The sequence below is a fragment of the Lathamus discolor genome, chromosome 5, assembly GCF_037157495.1.
Source record: "Lathamus discolor isolate bLatDis1 chromosome 5, bLatDis1.hap1, whole genome shotgun sequence".
Classification (NCBI taxonomy): Eukaryota; Metazoa; Chordata; class Aves; order Psittaciformes; family Psittacidae; genus Lathamus; species Lathamus discolor.
The window spans coordinates 110,983,224-111,006,949 of record NC_088888.1 but is presented as its reverse complement, the minus strand read 5'-3'; the positions used below and the strand labels follow the sequence as shown (position 1 = coordinate 111,006,949).

Sequence of the window (23,726 nt, the reverse complement as noted above, 5' to 3'; positions counted from 1 at the left end):
CTGGGCACAGTCTCTCACACATGGGCACACCTCACCCATATGGCTCTTAGACCACTAATGTGCAGTATTAAACCACCCCAGAACTGATACCAGATTTCGTAATAATCCTGCCAGTGCTCCCAGCCCAGCAGATCTCCTCCCAAGCCTGCTCTGCAGGGTCTGCAGGCCCCAGCCCTGTTGAGGAGTCCCCAGGATGTACCTGATGGTGGAGAATTTCTGCCGGTTCCCATGACGATCGATGAAGCTGATGAGGATCTCGAGGACAAAAAGGCGGATCTCAGCATCCTCCATGAGGGCTGCAGAGAGCAGCCTGTCCAGGAAAACACTGGGAAGTGCCGTGAGCATGTTACTGCACTGGAAGCCCACAGAGACCTGCAAGCATCAAAGGAAAATGGTGGCAATGTGACAGTGTCACTTCAGAGGGTTACCCTCTTTCAGTTTAAATCCATTCCCCTTGTTCTATCCCTCCAGGTCCTTGCAAAAAGTCCTTCTCTGCTGCCATGCCATCAGCTGAGAACCCACAGGTCTTGCGAGGGAGGGATGCACCTGCAGGGCTGGTGACAGATTCATACCTGGAGGAGGGATTTTAGGAGCATTATCTGTGTCAGCCGATTCCGGTTCTCCCTGCCATGGAGAGAGGAAAGAAATGGTAAATCCAAATGAAAACAAGACAACCCTCCTTCCATACAGGGATGGAAAAGCCTCAGAAAGGGCAGGATCACTTTCCCAAGAGTCACCACCACAAAGAGCTGTGCCGTAAAGGTCTCTAGCAGATGAGCTCCACATTTAACAGCCAGCAAAAGACTGCCAATGAAATGATGAATACCGAAGTACACATCCTGCCATAGGAATCAGAAACAAGGAAGCACTCTCATCTCCGGGCAGGCACAAGCTGAGCTCAGGATGATGAGCTGAGATCTGGATGTCCCCATCCCCATCCCACAGTGACTCCCAAGGAACACCAGGCACTGGCTTTTAGCAGCTCCTCACTTTAAAGCAGCCGCAAATTGGTGAGATGAAGTCCAAACTCTCCTGTCCATGGAGGTACCCCTATTCCTTGCTCCCATCTTGCTTCTTACGAACCACACTTCTGCTTCAGCAGCATGGAGTGGGTTATGCAAAAAAGAGGAAATCTTGACTTCTTTACTGCCTGAACTCAGTCTTTCCTGGCCCTGGAGGACACACAGGGAGCTCCCAAGGGATTTCCAGCCTGCCCCGCAACACACCGCTTGTGCTGCCTGTCTCTGCTTAGGGACTGAGCTACACCACAAACAGCAGCATCCCTGTAAGCTGAGCTGAAGGCTGCCGCTCCTCTGCAAACTCCTGGTTCATATGCAGAGCAAGCACCATCCTTCACACAGTGTCAGATGAGATTTAAAAGCTCTCCTGGAGGAAGCTCATGAGCTGACAAAGGAGCAGTGACAAACAGCCTGGCACAGTCAGCCTGGTACTGAGAAGTGACTGCCACCGTGGGCCTATGAGCCCAATTCTGCTCCTGCAGCAAGGAAAGCTGCCCTGGCTGAATGGCACCCAGCACCTAATGTGTCTCCCCCCGTGTGGATCGGGACTGAATGCAGGAATCAGGAATTACCTCCCGTGAGTAAGGAGCAGAGCGTGTCTCCTATCAGCCAGCAAAGTCTCTCTCCCATCAGAGACAAGTGGGAAGAGCCTGACCATACTTAGAAGATAAATATAGCATGAAAATCTGTTTGCTCCTTACCTACATGTTTCAGCGCTGATACCCTTGCTCCAAATAGCTCTCATGGTCTGTTCCTACACTTCTTAAGCAATTCTGTTGTTTGGGTGTTTTCCCTTCCTTCTCTTCTCCACCGCCGGGTATAAATATCACCTCCCGCTCAGTGCTAATAAAAGCTCTGAGGCAGCTCAAAGGGGCCACACACCAGTGGTTGCAGGCAGGGATGAGCAGCTGGTCCCATAAACCCATACTCAAGCTTCTCAAAAGCCACAGGCAGCCCGCACTCACCAGCAGCTACCCCACTGCCCTGAGACATCTGAAGTCACTCCCCTAAATGTTATTTTCCGTTCCTGGCTAGCTCTGGGTGACACGCCAGGATGGAGCTCCCAACAGCAGGTACCTGAAGGAATGCAGAGTTCATGCAGCATAGCTGCCTGCAGACATCTTTCCCCCTTGATGCTCTGGTGTTTCAAGGGGCATTTGTCATCATATTCGAAGCAGATGGCAAAGCATTTGAAATAGGAATCGCACGTTGCTCAGCTTCCCTTGCTCAGTTTCCCCTCAGGGAAGCTCTCAATACTCGGCCTTTCCAATAACATACCCAAATCCCACTGACCCCAAAGATGGTCCCCAAAGACCATCTCAAGCTGGGCACAGTTTCAGGAGCTCCCCAGCACTTTCAGCAATGTGTTTAAAGCCCTAACACAGAACAGTGGCAGGAAAAGCAGGGCAGGGGGTAGAATAAGAAGAGAAGAAGGCATCTGTTCTCACCCAGCTTTGCCAGCCTCAATGGACTGCTGTGTGGAGGGCAGTGGCACCTTGTTCATGATGAAGACCATCACCTCAGACTGCTGGTAGGTGGGCAGTGTGCTGGCGAAGGACCCTGTGGGGACAAGAGCAAGCTGGCAACATGTAAGGCACAACCCACCATCAACAGGAGGACCCAGTGACATGGGGTCTGCCTGCCTGCCCTGCTCCAAGCCAGCTGCTGGACCCTATAGCCAGACTGGGACAGGACAAAGCTTGCCTGGATCTGGCACTCGCAGGCAGATCTACCTTCAGGGTGATTCAAGCCCCATGAAAACACCTCACAGGTGTGGCAGCCCCAGGCTGAGGCAGGGTGAGGCTGTGAGATGCCAACCCCTGCCTTTGCCCCTTCCTTTTTGGGGTGCATCCCCATCCTCAGCAGCTGCAGCAAACTGACACCTGCTCTCTTTCTCTCCTCTCCCTCGCTTCCTCAGGGTCTCCTACCCATGGAGAAACAGGACTCTGGCCACACACAGCAGCTCTGCTGGGGATGACCGGGGTTGCAATGCCACCTGCTGATAACACACCACCACGCCTGCAGCACACCACAGAGAAATCTGATTTCCATCACCTCTTTTAGCATGAGAGTGACTTTGTTTCACCCCAGATAATCCTGCAGATGCTCAAGGCAGAAACCTACCACACAGGGGGGCCACCCACCAGCACCTTCGTGGGGCACTGCAGGACACCCACCTATGGTTTTAATGACGGCCTCCTGGAACATCCTCTCCTCATGCTCTTTGATGATCTTGGTGCTGACACCGGCACCGCAGTCATAGCTCCCCGTCAGCGCGTAGTCAATGCTGAGCCTTAGCTGCCTCAGCAGGGTGTTAAACACCTCCAGCACCGTGGGGCCTGTGGTGGTGAGAGGGAAAAGACAATGGAGCAGCACCGGAGGACAGCAGTTTTCCCCATGGAGATGGAGGCTGTTTCCCCCAGAACAGCGTGGTTTATGCATCCCAACACCCCATAAGCAGGTTGAAAAACAGTCTGGCCACACACACAGTGACTTCTAACCCCCACCAGCTTCCTCAGTCAAGACAAGAGAGAAATGTCCCTCCAGGAGCACTCTCATCATATTCACAGCAAGCCCTGAAAACCCCTTTTCCTCCTGTCACAAAGGCTGGCATTGCAGCCAGCCCTCTAGGTTTAAGTTGCTGCATGTGGGCATGGGTACTGCTCTCAGGAGCACTGAAATGGCACTGAACAGATCCCCAGCATTCCTGGATGTTCCAGGATCCCCCATCACCAGCTCACACCTGGGGGCAAGCCAGAACCCAGCCCAAACCTCTGGCACGTCTTCACCATTCCCACCATTCCAGGGTGAAGAGGTGGATGGAGAGGTTAAAGTTATCTACTTACCAACAGATCCGGAGGCTGCGATCACCGCTGCCTCTGAAAGGACCTCTACAATGCCCGCACGCACGGTGGCTGCGCTCTTGCTGTTGGCATCCAGGTGTCCCAGGAGCTGCTGGATCACGAGGTGGGAATGCTGTGGCTGGAAAGAGGGTGTGAATGTCAGCATGGGTGCCGCATGCACGAGGTGACAGCCCGTTTCTGTAACCCTCGCAGCTATCAGGGATGGATCCTGCACATGCACCCAGCTGCACCAAGTCCCTGCCTGGCTCTTTCCAAGACAGCTCCAGATGCAAAATGAGAGGAGGCTGCTGGAAGCAGCCTGTTTTACATAACTGAGCAAGAGCCTGGAGCAAGTTGCACAGGAAAAAACATCTAAAGAGCTGTACAGATCTAAGGAAATTGTGACAATTAATCCCAGGGATTTCAGAGAGAAAGGACTTGCTTTTGCCAGGGTTTCCCAAACACATCTATACTTCAAGTTATCGTGACCCTACACCTCCAGTACGCATTAACAGGATTTTATAAAATCTAGTAGCAGTGTAAAGGGGTTTAGGCAGTTTACAAGGTTAAAAACAAGAAACGAGAACAGGGGGTGGTGATCTGCTTTTCACTGTAAGAGTTCTCCAAGCAGAGCCATGGCTTGGCTGAATCCAAAAGTGAAGCAAACTCCCAAAGGTATGAAGTAGGACAGCAGGTCTGGGGCATCCTCAACAGAGTGGGAGCAGGGTGGGAGGCAGCACCATGCCCTACAGCACAGAGGGACTCACGCGAACAGAGCTGCATTGAGATCTATGTGAAAGAAGAAAGGACGGACGTTTTCCCACCTCTTTGGGATTTACCTAAACTGCATTTCCAAGGCCCACAGTGAGAAGGGAATCATAGAATTGTAAAATCACAGGCTGCTTTGGGTTGGAAGGGATCTTAAAGCTAATCTATCTCCAAACCCCTGCCACAGCAGGGACACCTTCCACTAGACCAGGTTGCTCCAAGCCCTGTTCAACCTGGCCTTGAACACTGCAAGGGATGGGGCAGCCACAGTTTCTCTGGGCACCCTGTGCCAGGGCCTCACCACCCTCACAGCCAAGAACTTCTTCCTAAGATCTAATCTAAATCTATCCTCTTTCACCTTAAATCCATTCCCTCTTGTCCTACCAAGAGAAAGACCCTGGCAGGGTCTGTCTCTGAGCATCCCCAGGTCTAAGGACAGGGATGCTGGGCTGCAGGCACTGTAACAATGCCTGGTTTGCCTGGGGCACGTTTCACCCCTGACAGCCCCTCTCCTTTTCTGCAGGGATGAGGAGCTCACATTGATTTATATAGCAGTGATCTGAAAGGCAGCTTTCCATTGGAGCCCAACTGCTTCCTCTGGAGGGTTTCACAGCAGCCCGTCTGATACAGCAGAGCTTTGCTTTCCACTGAAAGGGAGAGAATTGCTCCCGGGACTTAAACACAAGCTCCATGAGCAGTATCCCCCACCACACACAGCTGGCACACAGCCAAGCTAACTAACACCTACCAGCCACTTCCCTGTACACCCACGGGGCCCCCGGCCCACACTGCCATCCACTCTGCTCGTCTCCAGCCCACTTTGGGGCACACTTGGTGAGCACTCAAACTCGGCACTGCCAGGATGCGGCAATGCAGCGGCAGCTGCTCTGACTCAGCCCGGTCATGGTGGCAGATGCAAGCACTCCCAAGCATGCACGTGTGTCCCCAGTCGGAGTCCTGCCAGCTCCCTACCTGGATTGAATACATGATGATCCTGAAGCAGCACGTGGCAAAGATCTTCGGCTCCCAGAGTGAGTGGTTATCCAGGTGGCTGCAGAAGAGATGGAAATGGAGGGAAAAGTAACTCTCAGTCCCCCAAAGCCTGCAGGGGTGCAAAGTAAGCACCACAGATAGCCAGAAGCAGCAAGGATCTAACACTGCAGCAGAGGGCAGGTACACAAACTCCTTGCTGGAGTGACTTTTCTCAGCAACAGCTATCTATCCCATGCCATCTTCTTCACTGCATCCAAAAGTGAGAGCTCAGCCTGAAATACAGTCCCCATCTCCACTACCATGCCGAGGGGAGCCAGAGGAGTCCATTCCTTCACCCCAGCTCCGGCCTGCATTGGCTGTTTCCCTGGTGCCTCAGCTTCCCTTATGCCAAATGCATGACTTACATGAGGACGGGCTTGATGGCGTTCTTGATGTTGCCGTACGCCGCTCGGCCCAGCAGCTCCCGCAGGCACCTCTCCGCCAGCTCCGTAGGACTCTCCTTCTCCTTCTCAGTGGCTTGCAGCGGGGAGGGGGAGCGGCTGTGAAAGCAGAGGAGGGCGATGAGAGCGGTGCTGAGTTTAAGGCAGCAGTGGGGGAGAAGAGACACAGAATCCGGCCAGGGAGGGATGGAGCAAAATGGTCGTGGCATCTGCCTGCACCCCATGCAGCACAGGGCTGTGGGCTACCCCTTGCACAGCCCGCAGGCACCCCGCAGCAGCCACATGTCACCCTGCCGGGCAGATGGGGTACCTTCATCCCAGCAGAGTCCAATGACAAAGCACTGCTGGAACAGAGCCAGACCAGAGAGCAGCATGGTGTACGGATTGCAGAGGCGGGGGATGTGCCAGGATGGCCCTGCTTGCAGCACCAGGCTGTGCCAAGCAGCAGGGATAGCCCCCGCATCCCTGGGGCCGGGAGGATGATCACAGTGCTCAGTGCTGGAGCAGGAAAGGATCTTATCAGCGAGGATGCAGGACATAATGTCCTCCCAGGGTGGACACACCTTCCCAGGGGAGGAAGAGCAAAGCAGACACGGCCGGGCACAAATCACCCTGAAAATGTACACCCCAGAGAAGATCCATCCCCTTTTTTCACACTCGACCTTGCTTGGCATCATTCAAACACCATGAATGCTTTTATCAACGTGATGCTTCTGTTTACAAGAAAAAAGGAAAAGGAATCTGGCCAGAAGTCAGCTTCTCAAGGCTGATACATCTCTCTTAACCTTCAAAAGGAAAATCTCAGGAGGAATTCATACCTACTTCTCTGCTCTTCGCTTCTCAGCTAAGTGACTCCCCATCAAACACACAGCTGGTGGCAAACACACAACCAGCACAGGGTTACGCTAGAAGAATGGAGGGTCAGCGAGCAAAGACACTTTTCAGTTCCTGAAATCCCTCTTGTCTGGCTTTAAAATAGCTCTTCGGTAGCATTTCAGCAGGAATCCCTCACAAAGGTCAGTCCACTGAAAGGGCAGCTCAGAGCCTTTGCAAACAACATCCCTTAACTGCAGGGATGGCACAGTGAGATCTCCGCTCCATGGGAGCCACGGTGTCCTGCAGCGGTAAAGACAGTGATAACCCTCACAGCACTGGGTGACATGCAGAGCTCCGGCCACCTGCAGCATCCTTCATCGAGGTACTCACAGGGTTTTCCCTCTGGCCACTCCTTGCATTTGTCATGAGCTGCAGGCACAAGTCAGCCTGCAATGCCTCTGCCCTGCAAAACCGTGCTGAAAAGGACCCTGAAGCTGCTGGCAGAGCAAGTGGGTCAATGCAGCATCAAGTTCTTACCTTTCAGACTCCTCCACGTGCTGTAAGTTGAAGAGCAGCGAGGGCACGATCTTGTCCATGTGCTGAGGGTCCCAGATATTAGCTTGGAGCTCATCATTCACTGTCTTTCTCACCACTCCTTGTAGGCCTTTAATGCCAGACATCCGGATCCTGGGGAGGAAATTTACACCAAAATGCCATGTATCTACACAGTATACATTATTTTACATTTACATACACAGCTGAAAATGTGCAAGAACTTGGAGAGAAGATACTGATTTATGTGTTACCAGGGGGATTCATGCAGGTGATGCCCCAGTTCCCGGCTGGAGGCCTGCTATACCCCAGGGCCTGCTATACCCCAGGTTGCTATACCCCTCCTGCCTCATATTCCCCAGAGATGTGGCTCTCCACAGCCCAACATACATGAGCAAGAAAGGCTCTGAACCAGCTAAGATCATCCTGGCAGCAACAGCCAGCTCCCACCAATCATCTTTCACAGGAGACCTGCATCTGATGCTGAGCTGCACCTGATGCTGGGCTGCATCACCAGCAGCATGATGAGCAGGTTGAGGGAGAGGATTCTACCCCTCTTCCCTGCTTTGGTGAGACACCCCCTCCCTACCCTTGCCGTACTGTATCTAGCTCTGGGCCACCAACGTCCATCCAGTAAGGATGTGGAGCTGTTGAAGTGAGTCCAGAGGAGGCCACAAAGATGCCTCAAAGGTTCGAGACAGGCTGAGAGAGCTGGGCTTGTTCAGCCTGGAGCAGAGAAGGCTCCAAGGAGACCTTAGAGCAGCTTCCAGTGCCTAAAGGGGCCGAAGAGAAACCCAGACAGGGGCTTTTGACAAGGGCCTGTAGGGACAGGACAAGGGGGAATGAATTTACCCTGACAGAGGGGAGGTTGAGATGAGATCTGAGGCAGAAGTTCTTCCCTGTGAGGATGATGAGGACCTGGCACAGGTTGCCCAGAGAAGCTGTGGCTGCCCCATCCCTGGCAGTGCTCAAGGCCAGGTTGGATGGGGCTTGGAGCAACCTGGTCTAGTGGAAGGTGTCCCTGCCCATGGCAGGGGATTGGAACTGGATGAACTTTAAGGTCCCCTCCAAGCCAAACCATTCTATGATTTCCCCCATTCACAGCAGCTGTAGAGGTGAGCTGCACCCACGAGGATTATGGATGCTTAGGATGGTGCTTTTTGACACCTGTGTCCTTTCCGGGTCCGAAGATCCTAACTCTGCTCTAGTCAATAAAGTCATCAGTTAAAATTTCCCTATGCAGCAGGATTCCCAGGTCTGAAACCAAACCCTCAACACCCACTCAATGCCCAAGAAACATAGCACGTCCTGATCTGCAGAAATAAACGCATTAAATAACCTTCTCTGAGGTCTCCCTAATGTATTTTTCAGATCTAATCAAGGCAATAATCTGACTGACACAAAATTCTCGAGAAAGGAGCTTTGAGCAGGACCAAGAGCCCAGGAAAGCAGCGTGCTCCTTTTTAATTACAGGAGCTGCAGATTTTCTCTCTTCCAGTCTCCAATGCAATTTAGCCAGCATCACTGGCGCCCCGAAGGTCAAGTGAGAATAATGAGCCTTCTGCATTATTTCCTTATTAAGAAGGGGAAAAAACCCCAAACCTGTCAGTCTGCAGTGTTAAAAAGAGGCAAGCCTGGTCCTTGGAGACAAGCTGCCACGAGAAGTGGCAAACCTCAAATGTTCACCCCTCTGCAAAGCAACCAGTCCCTGGTGCAGTAGCTCTGGGAACAGCAGCAACAGGATGTGCTGGGCTCTAGTTAAAACCAGTCCGTGGCAGCAGTGGCCTCCTGCCCAGAGCTTCCTGGTGGGAGCCACAGATTCTATGCCATTGGTGCCTCATGGGGCCATTTCAAGTGTTGGATCTTTTTAAATACACCACCAACAGGCCTGGCCTTGGCAGCAGTAAACAACATTAATCTGTCTGCTTTAGTCATAATTAATCCCTCTGGGGTATGTTTCCCATCACAGCAAAGCAAATCAGTCCTCAACGCTGTCTAGAGAGATGGAGCCACCTTTAAATGTGGAAAATAACAGACCACATGGCGGCAGGAGGCAGTTTTTGAGTGCGCTTTCATTCTGCTAAGAGCAGGAGCCTCTTCCCATCATCATCATCATCCTTCCTTTTGGGGCCAGGATAACTTCTTTACCTCCTAATCTGAGTTCCTAGCTGTCCACAGGCCATGGCCCCAGAGCAAAGATGATGAATGCTTAAAGATGCACTGAGGCAGCCTTGTAATGGGCAGACTCCAGGGGTTACCTGCTCATATTTTGCCCAAAGAAAAGAAGTTGGAAGCCTAAGGGCACATTTGTTCTGTCACTGGCTGTGGTCAGATGGAGCACAGCTGCTGTGCTCTCAGGACATTTGCAAATGAAAATCAACTTCTCTCACACCATGTCCTGGTCTGCAGCAGCAACAGTGTGACCAGCAGATTAAAGGGAGAGGATTCTCTTCCTCTCTTCCACTCTGGTGAGACTCTTCCTGCAGACCTGCATCCAGCTCTGGAGCCCCAACATAAGAAGGATGTGGAGCTGTTGGAGAGAGACCTTGAAGCAGCTTCTACTGCCTAAAAGGGCCAACAAAAAAGCTGAAGAGTGACTTTTGACAAAGGCCTGTAGGGATAGGACAAGGGGGAATGGCTTTAGACTGACAGAAGGGAGATTTACATGAGATCTTAGGAAGATGTGAGGGTGGTGAGGCTCTGGCACAGCCTGCTCAGAGAAAATGTGGCTGCCCCATCCCTGGCAGTGTTCAAGGTCAGGATGGATGGCACTTGGAGCAACCTGGTCTAGTGGAAGGTGTCCCTGCCTGTGGCAGAGGGTTAGAACTGGATGAGCTTTAAAGTTCCTTCCAACCCAAACCATTCTAGGACTCCGTATTCCCACACAGCAACAGAGGCTGGGTATGTGCGGCACAGTGATTTCTAGGCTCCTGTTTCATCCTCCCATACAGTCAGCAGGGTTTAATATTTAGTAAATAAGGGAGTATAGAGAACAGCAGCCTGAGTGCACCCAACTCTAGGGAATCACTGTGCATCTCCATGACAGCACAAAGCAGTCAATGCCTGCAGCCTGCATCAAACCTGTCCCTAAAAGCAGGTGCTTCTCCAGGAAAGGCAGAGGCTGGGACCATAGGAAACCCTCCAGGATATGTTCACAGAGCCAGCAGCACCAGGGACACCCTGCTCACAGCACTCACTTTGTCCGGATGTCCAGGTCATCATGGCTGGAGTGGCACATCTCACTGAAGCGAGAGACAAAGAAGTCATAGCTGCGGTGATAAGATGGAGTGTCCTCTTCGATGTTGGCAAACTTCACAAACTGGGTGAGAAGAAAAGGGAGATCACCCCTTAGGGCATGCCAACAAAAATATTTTTCCAATTCCTCTCCAAACCACCTCTGTGGGCTTCACTACAGCAGCTCGGTGTGTGCTGATGGATAACAAATCTGGCTGCCCAGCTGCATCTAGGACACAGGGTCCCCAAGTGGGAAGTGTCCCCAAGTGTCACCACAGAGCCCCACTGACCTCCAGCAGTACCCAGGCCCAACCAAACATCACTGCAAGCCTCAGCTGCCCCTGTAAAGGGCATAGAGGTGCAACAAGGCTCTGAGTTAGGGATCCTTAATATGCAACACGCACTAGTAACAGGAGATAAATTTGCCCCCAGCTTCTTTCCATCCTTCCAGATGGCAATAAAACCCAGCCAACATTTCCCAAACACTGCTGCAGGGGTGAAAACAGCCTTGGAAGTGCCAGTGGATAAACCAACCATGAGCAGGTTCTTAACCACATCCCAGATCTCGCCTGCAGCACCAAACAGCACAAGGTCCCATTGCTCCTTTCCAATATAGCTGTGCCAAGAGGTGCAGAGCTTGCCAGAAATGCCAGCTGACCAACAGATCTAGCTGCTAAGCTTTCAGGGAAAGAATTTAGGAGGAAGAAAGGATAAACATGTTTGCAAGCTTTCTTCTTAATTCCCTAACGTATTTATAGCCTGGAAAGCCCTTTGCGATGGGAGCAGGTTCTCCAGGCAGCACCCACATCCTTCTGCCAAGGCCCAAGCTTCATGAGAGACTGGAGAGGTGTTACTTCTGTGGCATACAGCCACAGAAGAAAGGAGAGGTGAAAAGTGACTTCATGTAAGTCCTGATGGTAGAGCTGGGCAAGATGGGTACCATATTATACACAAAGAATTAGGTCTCTAAAGTCTAGTAGCCTAACACAACTCTCAGGAGTATTATTATTCTAATAAAGGCAGAGTATCCCCCATGTCAGTGGGGTTGGAACTGGATGAGCTTTAAGGTCCCTTCCAACCCAAACCATTCTGTGATTCTATAATTCTATATCTGCTGGGTTCCTCTTCCAACTGGGAGCCCTAGCCTACTTGCAAGGGGTTACCTGTCCACCTGGCATTTCTTAGGGTGCTCAGCACCCTCTGGACATGCCATGCTGCACAGGAGCTCCTTCTTTACCCCAACCCTATCAGCAGGCTTTTCTGTACCTCTTGCTCTCTGCATTTGCTCGCATCCAGGCCCACCAGGAAAGCAGCAGGCAAATGGCCCACCAGTGCCCCGCCACGGCTGGCAAAGCCAGCCCAGCATCCCAGTGCATCACACAGACACTGATTATCATGCACCCGCTGTGCCGGGCTATTAATAATGTCAGCTGCAAGGGCTGGCTCTGCACAAGCAAAGGAGCTGCTGAGCCCCGCCAGGAACTGTTCCCAGAGCACGGGGACTGGCTCCAACTGATAAACTCTTCTTACTCACCAGAAAAATGCAGGGCTGTTATATAAAAAACCTCTGTATCAGGCAGCGCACTAAGTGGCTATTTTAAGCTCATAGCAACTCCACATGCAACTGAAGGCAAGGCCAGGGTGCAGAGTGAGGAACAGTAACGGGGCTCTCCACAGCAGCTCCAGGAGAGCTGTTTCAAGCATCCCAGGAGAGCTGTTCCAAGTGTCCCGTGGCTATGAAGCATCATGAAATCAAGGACAGGAACGGCTTCTCTGCAGCCAGTATCTGCAGGTATCAATCACACAGCCACACGGAGGACGGGAGCTCATTTCGTGCCGTCAGGACAACAAACAGGGCCACCTCATCAGAGCTCCTGAATCTGCCAAGGCCCTGAGGATTGCCAGCTCACACACCCACACCAGCAGCGCCCTTGGTTCAGCTCTCCACCCCAAGGGCAGCTTCCCCAGCTGGCTCCCAGGCATGCGAGCCCTGCCCTCCTCTCTCCTGGGGCAAGAGACTTCCCACAGCTATGCCCAGTGACACTGGATGCAGCACATTGTTCACATTTGCCAACAGCTGGAGGCAGCTGCCTTCTCTGCATCCATTTTCACAGCCTCTGGCAGGGCCAGAACTTGTAAAAAGCAGCCTAGAACAGATTAAAATCAGCCCCAAAGCCTCTTCTTCCTCCATCTATAGGACATTTTTAGGAGTCTCCCATTTGCTCAGACTGTTGGATTTTTCCAAGACTTGGCTGTCCCTGCAAGGATGCTGTACCAAGCAGCAATTACGAGAGATGCCCACCCTGGTCCCACTGCCAACCCATACCCAGTGGCTAAAAGCAGCACCAGGACATATGGAAATGCCCCAGGGAGAGCTGGGCCAGCAGGAAAGGAGGCATTGAACCTTCAGAAAAGTCTGCACTAACAGGCACCACAACCCAGCTGAAAAGCTGTTCTACAGCTTCACGTGGGATTTCCACTGGGAAAACTGCTTAAAACATTGAAACGCAACATGATTTCTGCTGTGGTTTGAGGGGGTGCAGGGCTGGGCAGCTTAGGGCTCCCCTGCTTGAAACCAACAAGCTGCAACTGAAACACGGCTGGGAGCAGGGAGCAAGCGCAGGGGAGATGTGAGGAGCGCGGCTGCCTTGGAGAAGCAAAACAAGGGCTGGGAAGGGATAACGCTGCTACCTATAAATACATCAGACATAAATACATCAGAAGAGAAACATCAAGGCGGGGGAAGAGCTGTTTAAATGAAAGATCAATGGTGGTTTGAAGAAAAATAAAATGGGAATGACATCGAGCTGGAAATTAGATGGTTCCTACCCAAAGAGGGGAGGTTGCCCAGCAGACTCCTAACGAGGATGAGAAAGCAAAGTGGATTTAAACTCCAGCTCCATATGTTCACGCTGGGGATTATAGGATGGGGTTATAGCGATCATGGGATGCTGGATTTTCACTGCTGCTTCCAGCACTGTGGCCGTGGAGCCTAGCAGGCTGGGATCAGCCCCACCACAGCCGCTTGGGATCAGCCTTGGCTCTGCACGAGGAGGGAGATGTGTCTCAGGCGAGATTTCACACCACAGAGAATGACTCACTTGGAGCAGGTTTCTATAAACAACCTCCTCCTGCCTTTGCCATCAGCTCCATTATTGTGAAGATTGCTTCAGACAGCACCCTCTAATTAAGCACGAGCCTGAGGCACATTCCTCATTAGCAGATATAGGAAGAAGTGTCTCATTATCATCAGTCACTTTTCTACAAAAGCCCTCAAGTTTTCCGTGCTATTTGCCCTGTGAATGCCGCCACGCTTCAGAAGGGAAAAAAAAACCCAAACCATCACTAAACCGTCATTCCTGATCTGGATTCCTCATTAAAACACTCGCTCCCAATTCCTGACTGCCGTGACAGCAGCGCTAAGGAAACACCTATCTGTGGTCTAGGACAGGCCAAGAGAGCTGGGCTTGTTCAGCCTGGAGAAGGATCCAGAGAGACCTTAGAGCAGTTTCCAGTGCCTAAAGGGGCTGACAAGAGAGCTGGAGAGGGGCTTTTGACAAGGGCCTGTAGGGACAGGAGAAGGGGGAATGGCTTTAACTTGATAGAGGGGAGACTGAGATGAGATCTGGGGTAGAAGTTGTTCCCTGTGAGGATGATGAGGCCCTGGCACAGGTTGCCCAGAGAAGCTGTGGCTGCCCCATCCCTGGCAGTGTTCAAGGCCAGGTTGGACGGGGCTTGGAGCAACCTGGTTTAGTGGAAGGTGTCCCTGCCCATGGCAGGGGGGTTGGAATTATATAAGGTTTGAGGTCCCTTCCAACCCAAACCAGTCTGTGGTGATTCCATGACCACCCCTCCTCTCCGTGTGTGCTAGAACATGGGAGGTTTGTTCCATATGTGCAGGAAACATGAGGCAGGGCTTTGTCTTGCCTTGACCCATGCCTGTGCTGGGGCTGGTCTGCTGAAGCCTCTGCCATGACACTGTGAGGCCCTGCAGCAAGGGCTCTCGCGTCCTCAACTCCATGCCAGCAGCTCCCATTGAGGTGCAGCTCCATTGAGCTTGTGTCCTACAGGACCTTTTCCACAGAGCTTCTCCCCAGCCAGGCCTATCCCAGCCTGTACTGCACTGCTGGATTGTGTTTATCCAGGTGTAAGACCTTACACTTGTCCGCGTCGATCTCTATAAGGTTCTTGTTAGCCCACTCTTCCAGCCTGTCCAACTCACCCTGCAGGGATCCTTTCCAAAATATCCTCTTCTCCCCTCAGTTTGGTGCCACTGGCAACTGGTAAAAGCTTAGGGCTGAGCTGTCTACATGTTTGCAAGGCATAAGAGAGAGCACCAACCCAGTCCACCCTCCTGCCCACAGGATGATCTGTGCCATCTAAACCCCACCTCTTATAAAGCAGCAACAACAGATGCTGCTTGTCTAAGACAAGCTACTGGGCACTGGCAGAGCCCTCACAAGCCAGGCTGTTATTTACACCCAGTATTCCCACTAAAAAACAACAGAAGGGCCAAGCACAAGTGGCAGCTAGCTCTCAGCCAGGATCAGCAGTTTGGATGCTGGAGGATGTCAACTTTGTTCATTCAACTTTGCTCATTCCGCCTTTCCCCTCATTTTATGCGTGTCATCGTCACATCCCTAGTCTACCTAAGCCATTTATTGCAAGCAGCAGCTCTGTTTAAGCCATCCCTTTTCTGAGCACAAATAGCCCTCAAAATCCACGGGGATCATCTCCTAAATTGGTCTATTGTGCAAAACCGCTGACAGCCCCCGAGTCCTCATGCTCATTTAGGAAAAGCTGAATTCCAGAGAAGAAAGGCATGGCAGAGATCAGAGACCAGTGACTGGTCACAGACAATAAAAAGGAGGGACAGCACACACACAGCACAGCCAGAGTCTTGGAAATTTCATGCACGGCAGCACACATGAGGGGACCCCATAAATCCTCCCCTACTACTTCTCCCCGTCCCTTCCCAACAAAGTCTCCTGCCCTGGTACTGTAAGAGACAGTGGTGACAAGCAGGGCTGAAAGCAGAGGAGAGGGCAGTGCCACCTCCTGCTGCACTGCTACTCACCGAGTTGGTCCCCAGGATCTGCAGGTTTGGCTTCTCTGACTCCAGCAGCTTTGCCACCATCTTCAGGAAGCTCTCCACGAAGAGGTTGATGCTCTGGCAATGGCAGGCCATGAGGAGCTGGTCCAGGGCCTCCATGGCAATACACACATACCTGGGAGTGGGCAGAAGCCAGGGTCACTTCCCAACAGCAGACTAGGCCTGTGCTCATCCCTCCTCCTCCCCTCTTCCAAACCACCTGGGTGCCCACCAGCAAAACAGCAACTGCTTTTACACCCAAACCACTCTCAGGATATTTTTAGATGGTGTTTGCTGCACCCAGCACCAACCTAGCAAGGATCCAACAGCCTTGGGACCAAGGTCACCAGCAACACCCTGCATCTGCCCCCACACTGCCTGTGGGCTTCCCTTGCCTGAACTGGTCTTTATATCCTGTGAGGGAACAGTGGACTTTGTACAGGGTGGGCTCAGCATCAAAGGCAACCGTTCTTGCAGAACACCTGGTCCTGGCCAAGGATAACTCAGAATTACATAGATGTGCTCCAGAAAAGCTCTGCTTAAAGAAAGCAACCCTACAAAGCATATTCATATCACCAAACCATACACATATCTGCAGAAGCTCCTGCAGAACCACCCTCTGGCAGCTGGCTATGCTGCAAGCTGCCACAGTGCATCTTCCAGGCTATTCATTAAACCAGCTCTGCAACGCCTGCCTCTGAGAGGAAGCTGGAAAACCTTGTGCCCAGTGATGAATCTCAACCAGGTGCCTGATACAGAGGTGACAAGCTTCCATGGGCAGGGACACCTTCCACTAGACCAGATTGCTCAAAGTCCCATCCAGCCTGGCCCTGAACACTATCAGTCATGTTGAGCTTCTCATCAACTGCAGGGTCGTGTTGAGCTTCTCATCAACCAACACCCTCAAATCCTTCTCCTCACGGCTGCTCCCAATCCAGCCTGTATTTGTGGTTGGGATTACCCTGACCCAGATGCAGGACCTGGCACTTCACCTTGTTGAATTTCATGGGGTTTGCATGGGCTGACTGAAGAATTTGTCAGGTATTGCTTCACGTTTTCTAGACAAATTGGTTCGTTTGCTCTGGCAAAGTCTGCACACTGGTCCTGCAGCTCTTCCTACATCAACAGCATTTGGTCTGTTGCCAACAAAGTGGCATGAGCCCCCATACAGATAAATTCTGCAGTGATCACACTGATCTCCAGCTGCTGCTCACCTACTGCACAAAGCCCAGCGGAGAAGCAAATCCTGGCCTTTGGGCACTGTGAGCAGGAAATGCCCAGAATACAGAAAACCAACAAATGGTCATTGCACCAAGTCTCACAGCTCCCGTTCTTCTCACAAGACCTCTGAGTACCCGAACACCTGACAAGGACCTGGTACCAGGACACTGGCAATAAAACAAGTTTTACAACTCCTTACCACCTCCCTTTGGCTTCTGCTCTCCATGCAGCTGTGAATCTTTGTACCTTGGCCGCTCACATCAAGACCCAATCTCCTACCACAGCTGAAAGCAGGAGGTAGAAATCCCAGATCTCTTGACATCAAGCATGATTCCTCCTCTAGGCTCCATTTTCCGAGCCAGCTCCTTGCACAGCTGGATTTGCAGCCTGGGTAACATGAAGCAGACACCAGCTTATGATGCGAGATGGGAACCCGAAAGTATCAAGCTCACCAACAGCAAGATGAGCAAGAGCTGCCCATCTACTCGCACCAGCTCTATTTGCACATTCAGGGGGAGCTGCGGAGGCAACTGCCCTCTCAGGGTAAAAGGAGGGGTCTGATAAACCCCTGGACTACCAAGTTCCAGCTGGTAAAAACACGAAAGATTGATCCCTTCTCCTGATCCCCCAGAACTGTTGAAATCTGGCTCCAGTCTTAAGTAGATTCTCTGGTGTCTTGTGGCAGGATTGAGCTCACACTGCAGCCTGTCCTTCAGGCACCATTACAGCTCTTCAGGACACTGCAAAATAAGCCAACTATTCCTGGATCCATGAGGAACTACCCATATGTCAAACGGGGTTAAATCTGACCCAGAGGGAAAAAAGGTACAAAGAGGTGACTGACAACCAGCATGAAGCATCAAGCTCCTTTCTCATAGGAAACAAGGCTGAAAACAACATTCTGTGCCCGATATTATTGCAACAGCATGGCTTCCTTTTGGGGACAGTTGGACACAGGCCACCAAGAGGGAAAACAAACACTTGTGCACTTGTCACCTCCGACCTGCTCTAACCATCCTCTTACAGATAGTGGGTTGCATTGCTGCAAACTCAAACAGGAACACTTCTTCCTTTTAGCAATAAAGGTAACGAAAAGGTGACTACCAACAGGCCTGAAATCAAGGCTACTTTCATCTTGCATGCAGGAGAGGAACCCATGTGCTCTGCTGCTCCTCTGAAGCCCAGATGTGGTCTCTGCAGCAGCTCTGCTGCTCCAGCCGACACCAACCTACAAGCAAAAGGTTGATCCAAACCCATTACAGGCATTTCAAAGTTAGACTTTGAAAATTAGCTGGTGCTCTAACCCAATTATGTGCCTATATGCACAGGCAGTGGAGGAAGAAATATATTCCCCCCTTCACCCACCAAGGCTTGTCATTAGGTATCAAAAATCTTTGAAAGCCATTCTTCTCCCAACACAGCAAGCAGAGCCTGTTAACATCCACTTAACCGCAGAACATCAGGCAGAGCTTTGAATGTCCTGTCTCTCTCAATGACAGGTGATGCGGATGAGGCTTTGAAGGTTTTCCAACTTTAACACTTCTTAGGCAGGCTGCTGGCTCCTCTTCCCCCAGGATAAAAGGCAGGCTGAAGATCATGCCACAAAGCTGAGCTGTGTTTGTCTACCATGGCTTTGTTCAGGAGACAACAAGAATCAATCCAGGAGCTATTTCAAAGAGAAGGAGCCCTCCCAAGCTCCTCCAGAGTTTCTAATGAGGGCAGTCAGCTATTTCCAGACGGGTGCTGCCCTCATTGCAGTAAACATGGCAAAGCCTTGCTGGAAGTGATGTAGGAAGGAAGATGAAGGCAATAGGGCATCCAGGACAAAGCAGCCAGACAGAGCAAACACATCAGTCCCCATCCAGCCCAATATATCCTGCCATGTGTTTACTGGAAAAGTGTCAACACGCTGCTCCTCATCCTTGTTCCCACTTACCCCATGTCACCATAGCTCAGTAGAGATGTGCTTGGGGTGCAATACACCCAAGCTTGTCCTAAATAACTCCCAGCAAGCTGCAGACAGTTTAGCTGCTTGCCTGCACCTAGCCAGACTTCCATCTAGCTCTGGAAGAGTGTGGGCTTCTGAAGGCCAGCAGGGTGCCACAGGCTCCTGATGATGGCAGTCCTGCTGCTGGGGACAAACACCAGACACACACACAGTGGCAGAGAAATACAACCTGGCTCCCTGGTTGACCGGTCCCTTGCAGCTTTGCAAGGGGTTTGCACATCCCTGAATGCTCCCATGTCTCCCTTTTGGAGGCAGGACATGCTCAAATCTGTCACGTAGTGCTCAGGACAGCCTGAAGCATGCAGAAGCTGCATATCCCACATGTCCCACCCCTTGCCTGGGCCTCCTCTGCTATCTAGAGTCCTATCATTATGCCAGTCACTGGGGTGACTGAAACAGCCTCCCAGGCCTTACCCATATCGGTGCCGGCTCACATCTCGGATGAGCCGCTCGGAGAGGTAGGCACCAATACGATCCAGCTTCTCTGGAGCAGACAGGGCATAAAATGTCAGCTTCTCCATGTTGGTCTTCACCAGCCCATCCTGAAACAGAACCACACAGGGCATCATGGCCTCACACCCAAACCCAGCAATCATAGAGAGCATTTCTGCAGCAAACCTTGGCAGCAATGCCAGAGGTTTGGAGCAGATCCCAGCACTTCCTCACACCTTGTACACAAGGGAAGGCAAATGAGGACTGCATTTAGCCTTGGCTGAGGGCTCTCTGATGCTCCACATGCAGGGGTGGCCCCAGTGCAAGCCTCCATTGAGTACCCCAAGAATCATTAGCCATTGTCTAGCAATGCCCCAGCATTGAGGGGGACAGGGGCAGACAGGGACATCAACACCTCCAGGCTGCTGAGACCAAACAACACAAGCGTGCCAAGCTGCCAGCTCCAATCCCCTGCACATGGAAAACTGCAGTGTTTCCTCCTCCCTACATGGCTCAGCATCAGCTTCTCCTCTTGTTCAGCTTTGCTGCCAGTGCCATAACAAAACAGGCGCTCACTGTCTCCCTGGGTGACCCTAGTCCTGCTATCCTCAGCCAGGAGGCCCTTTCTTCCACTGCCTTCACATCTTGGCTGTGAAAATGAGATAAAGAGGTCAGATTTGGGATGCTCCAGGCACAGCTGGCACGGCATTCACCATTACCAGCTGAGCGAGGCAGCAAACAGGGCACCAGCTCCCCCACATCCTGGAAGCATAAGCAGCTTTTGAACTCAAAAGACTGGATGAGGCCCCAGGAGAGCCCTTGCTGTTAGAAGAAGCTTTCGTCATCCTGCAAAGAGAAGGATGTACACCTTCAGGTCCAGTCCCTCATCCTCCCATCCCTCCATCCCCAGCATCCGCCCAGCACCTTTGGGAAAGGAGGTCTGTCCCTCCAGGCCAATGTGGCTGGAGGAGCTGCTTCTGTATTCCTGCTCACAAGCAAGCTTTAAAGGAAAATACAAGCCTGCAGGCATGGTCTTCTGTCAAAGATCACCTTCCTCCCAGGAGCAGTTTCTAGGCAGGTCACACCATGTCCCTGCACCAAAGCTTTGGTGTGTAAGCACCAGAGCTGCAGCACATGAAGCAGTGCCTCATTTACCTCTGGGTCCTCAGGGAAGATGTTGTCAACGAGTCTTTTGTAGCGAGGACGCAGGGCGCCGCAGCAGCCGCACACACCTGGAAGAGAAGAGGCAGAGCTGGTCAGCTTGGACAAAATCCTCACAAAGGTGCTTTTGGTGGAAAACATATCCTTGGAGTCAATAGGGAAGCCTGGGAAGAGGACAGGGCACCAAGCTGGTGACATCCCAGAGTTCTGCAGCCAAAAAAAAACCAAGGAAGAAAGTTACAGCTGAGAGGCAGGGAACTGGCTGGTGACCAGCATCATTTGATGTAGGACAGCAGGGTTATCTGCTTTTCTCACCCAAGAAAACAGCCCCCAGAGACCAAGATATCCAAAGTTCCCCTAAATCTGCGCCTCTCTATCTCACAAGGTCCTCTATTGCAGGTCCTCGGACCAAAAGTTCTTTTCTCCTACCACTCACCCAAGGACACAGTCCTCACACCCTGCCCCATGCACCCCATAGAGCCAGCAGCAATAGAGAGCACAGGCTGCTGGAAACAGCAAGACAGAAAAAGACAAGAGAGCATCTTATGAAGGCTATGAAAGGAAAATGCATTCTGTTCACAGCTCCAAAGCCGAGCTGTTGAGAAACACCAAACACCTTTGACTGCCACCCTACCTTTGGGCTGCTGGAGCTCCATCCCTGACCCCTATGGGGACCATCAAATGACCTGTGTTTCACAGGACACAGACACAACCATACCCAGACCTGACAGTGGCTTGTCCCTGACAAGTCATGCCCTGCACAGCCTCTTCAATACCCAAAACCCCTCACAGCAGCAATTCCACAGGCCAGCAAGTGGCAGAAAAGGCAGACATCAGCCTCATCCCAAGCCATAGCCACCAGACGCTCCAAATGTGGCTGTGACCCCCTGCTTCACTTTCAGGGAGCTGCCAAGGGAGGAAGGGATCCTTTGCAACCTGGATATTTCTCCCTGTGCCATCTCCTGCTTCTCAGAACCGCAGCACACCCTCCGCAGTAGCTGGGGACCCCCCCATCTTCAGCTTGGGAACAGCCAGCAGTCCAGGTTGGCTCTCGAGCATCCATGGTGCTCCCACATGCACCAAGCACGGGAACACCAGAGAGTTCAGCATCCGTGGGCACCTCCACCCTGAATAAAGCTGTACCAGTGCTGCCCTGTCTCCTGGAAGCTGCTGAATATCTGCAGAGTTTGTTTATGTAAGAAAAGGGAAGGGGGGGAGGGAGGATTGTTGGATGCTCTCCCCTCCCCAGCACTGCTCCGAGGACTTTGCACGTGAGGACCCCCTGCTCCAGCACAACGCATTTTTCCCCAGGGTCTGGCGTTACTCGGGTGCTGCACCCTGTGGAAGGACACTGATGTCAGCCACCCCAAAGAACCAGCCTTTGCGAGCCCAGCGAAGCGTGAGTAATTCAGGGCTGCTCTTTGGCAACCATCACCGAGAAGCAGAAGCCGGGGGAACAAAGGCTGTGCTGGTGGGAGCCGGCGACCGCTCCCACTGGAACGCATGAGCTCACGCCTGCTCGCGCCAGCTCCTGGCACCGGCACCGCTCGCTTCCTGCAATGCGCTCGCTCGCTTCCTGAGCACGCTGCCTCCACTTGCTTTGGGGTCCCCTTGGGGTCCCCAGGACCGGCACTCCCCTGGCAACACAGCGGTGGCAGAGAGCTCCTTCCATCTCTCATGCTTTCCCTGCCAACTCCTCCGCACCTTCCCACTCTCCAATATTTCCAAGTCTCCTATCCACTGCTCTCTCTCCTCCCTTCTTCGCTGCCTCCAATCGATTCTGCTCTTTTTCAAAAGTACCTTTAATCTGGCCTCTTAATAAATTCTCGTTTGCCATTCACATAAACAAGCACCTGATGATCTCCTGAATGCTCTTAATGAATTCCCCTCGGCCAGGAGAGGCGAGGCAACATGGCTCATCTCACCTTGCCGGGCCACGTGCGTGGAGCCTCAGCATGGACCAGGAGCTCTCCCTGCAAAATAGCTGGAGAGTTTCCCCAGAAGTGATCCCATTAGCAAAAAAGCGAGGTCCCCTCAACCTCCTGCAGCCTCCTTGGTAATTATGTCACCCCCAGAAATGTGACTTTGAAGTATTTTTGGGATTAATGCACATTCCTAGCCCTGGGAGAGGAGCAAAGAGCCCAGCCACGCTCCCAATCCATCACCCTCACCCTGATGAATGAAGCTGAAGAGCAGACTCAGCACAGATCCCATCAATAATAATTGCATAATTAAATGTAATGCTTTCCCTCTCACCTAACAAGACCTCTTCTTCCAGAAGTAGGAGATTTTTAAGGTCTCTCCTAAAGAAAGCAGCAGCAGGGGAGAGGTGAAGACCTGAAGTACCTGCCTGCAAAGGGGACCCAGGTGCCCCATTAGTTCCACAGGGCAGGAGGATGAACATGGTCCAGACAGGGAAAGGCAGGAACATTGTTCAATCCAAAACACATCAGGACACTGGTGTGTAGGATCCCAACATGGCCCAGCAGGACAGAGCCTCCTGCATTGCAATGCCTCCAGGTGAGACTCTCTGATGTCTAGTAAGGGGGCTGAGATCCCTGCAGGAAGGCACAGAGAGGGTCTCTTTTACTCTGCTTGCATGAAACCAAGAGAAATGAGAAACTTTCCTGCTCCAAACCCTTGCTTTCTGTTGGTTTCTCCTAGCACAGACATACGTAGGCACAGACAGGAAGACTGTAAATCCTTAAAAAAGCAGAGTATAAATGACACAGACCTTGAGGAAAGAGGCAGATCTTCTTTTGTTTTATTTCCCCCACTCCAAGCACTCTCCAGAGAGCAACAAACCTAAGTCTGGTCCTGATGCCAGAGCTGAAATCAGCCCTTTGCTTGGTCTATACAGGACACCCCCCCCCCCCCAAGCACCAAACCCTAATGCTGGGGCTAGCAACGACAACCCCCCCTCCCCCCACCCAGCCTGGCTACAGACAAGGGTCTCAAACAGAACATTTCTTTTTCCAGACACCGGTTTCCTTTAGCACCCACCACACTGACCCCATGCACCTTGTACCCCTGCACCAACACCACTGCAGCCACAGCTTGCACCCTGAGCAAGGCACTGACTGTCAGCATCCCCCCTGCGAGGACAAAAACCCTGTAGCCACAATGCATTCCTCCAGCCCAGCCTGG

General features: G+C 52.1%; 1 protein-coding gene across 5 annotated transcripts in view; it reads right to left on the bottom strand.

Moving 5' to 3' along the window:
• EFR3B (EFR3 homolog B) overlaps positions 1-23,726 on the bottom strand; it is a 40,653-nt gene that overhangs the window by 7,474 nt on the left and 9,453 nt on the right. For 3 of the 5 annotated variants that reach the window (XM_065681941.1, XM_065681942.1, XM_065681940.1), the window contains exons 2-13: positions 20,574-20,650; positions 19,401-19,528; positions 15,743-15,893; positions 10,629-10,750; positions 7,417-7,566; positions 6,028-6,162; positions 5,603-5,681; positions 3,866-4,001; positions 3,197-3,358; positions 2,468-2,579; positions 573-624; positions 200-372 (exon numbers count right to left, since the gene is read on the bottom strand). In XM_065681941.1, coding sequence (XP_065538013.1) covers positions 200-372; positions 573-624; positions 2,468-2,579; positions 3,197-3,358; positions 3,866-4,001; positions 5,603-5,681; positions 6,028-6,162; positions 7,417-7,566; positions 10,629-10,750; positions 15,743-15,893; positions 19,401-19,528; positions 20,574-20,650 — 1,477 coding nt within the window. Of the gene's footprint in view, positions 1-199; positions 373-572; positions 625-2,467; positions 2,580-3,196; positions 3,359-3,865; positions 4,002-5,602; positions 5,682-6,027; positions 6,163-7,416; positions 7,567-10,628; positions 10,751-15,742; positions 15,894-19,400; positions 19,529-20,573; positions 20,651-21,515; positions 21,535-23,726 lie in introns of those variants that run through there. The other 2 variants (XM_065681938.1, XM_065681939.1) reach the window with 1 other exon arrangement.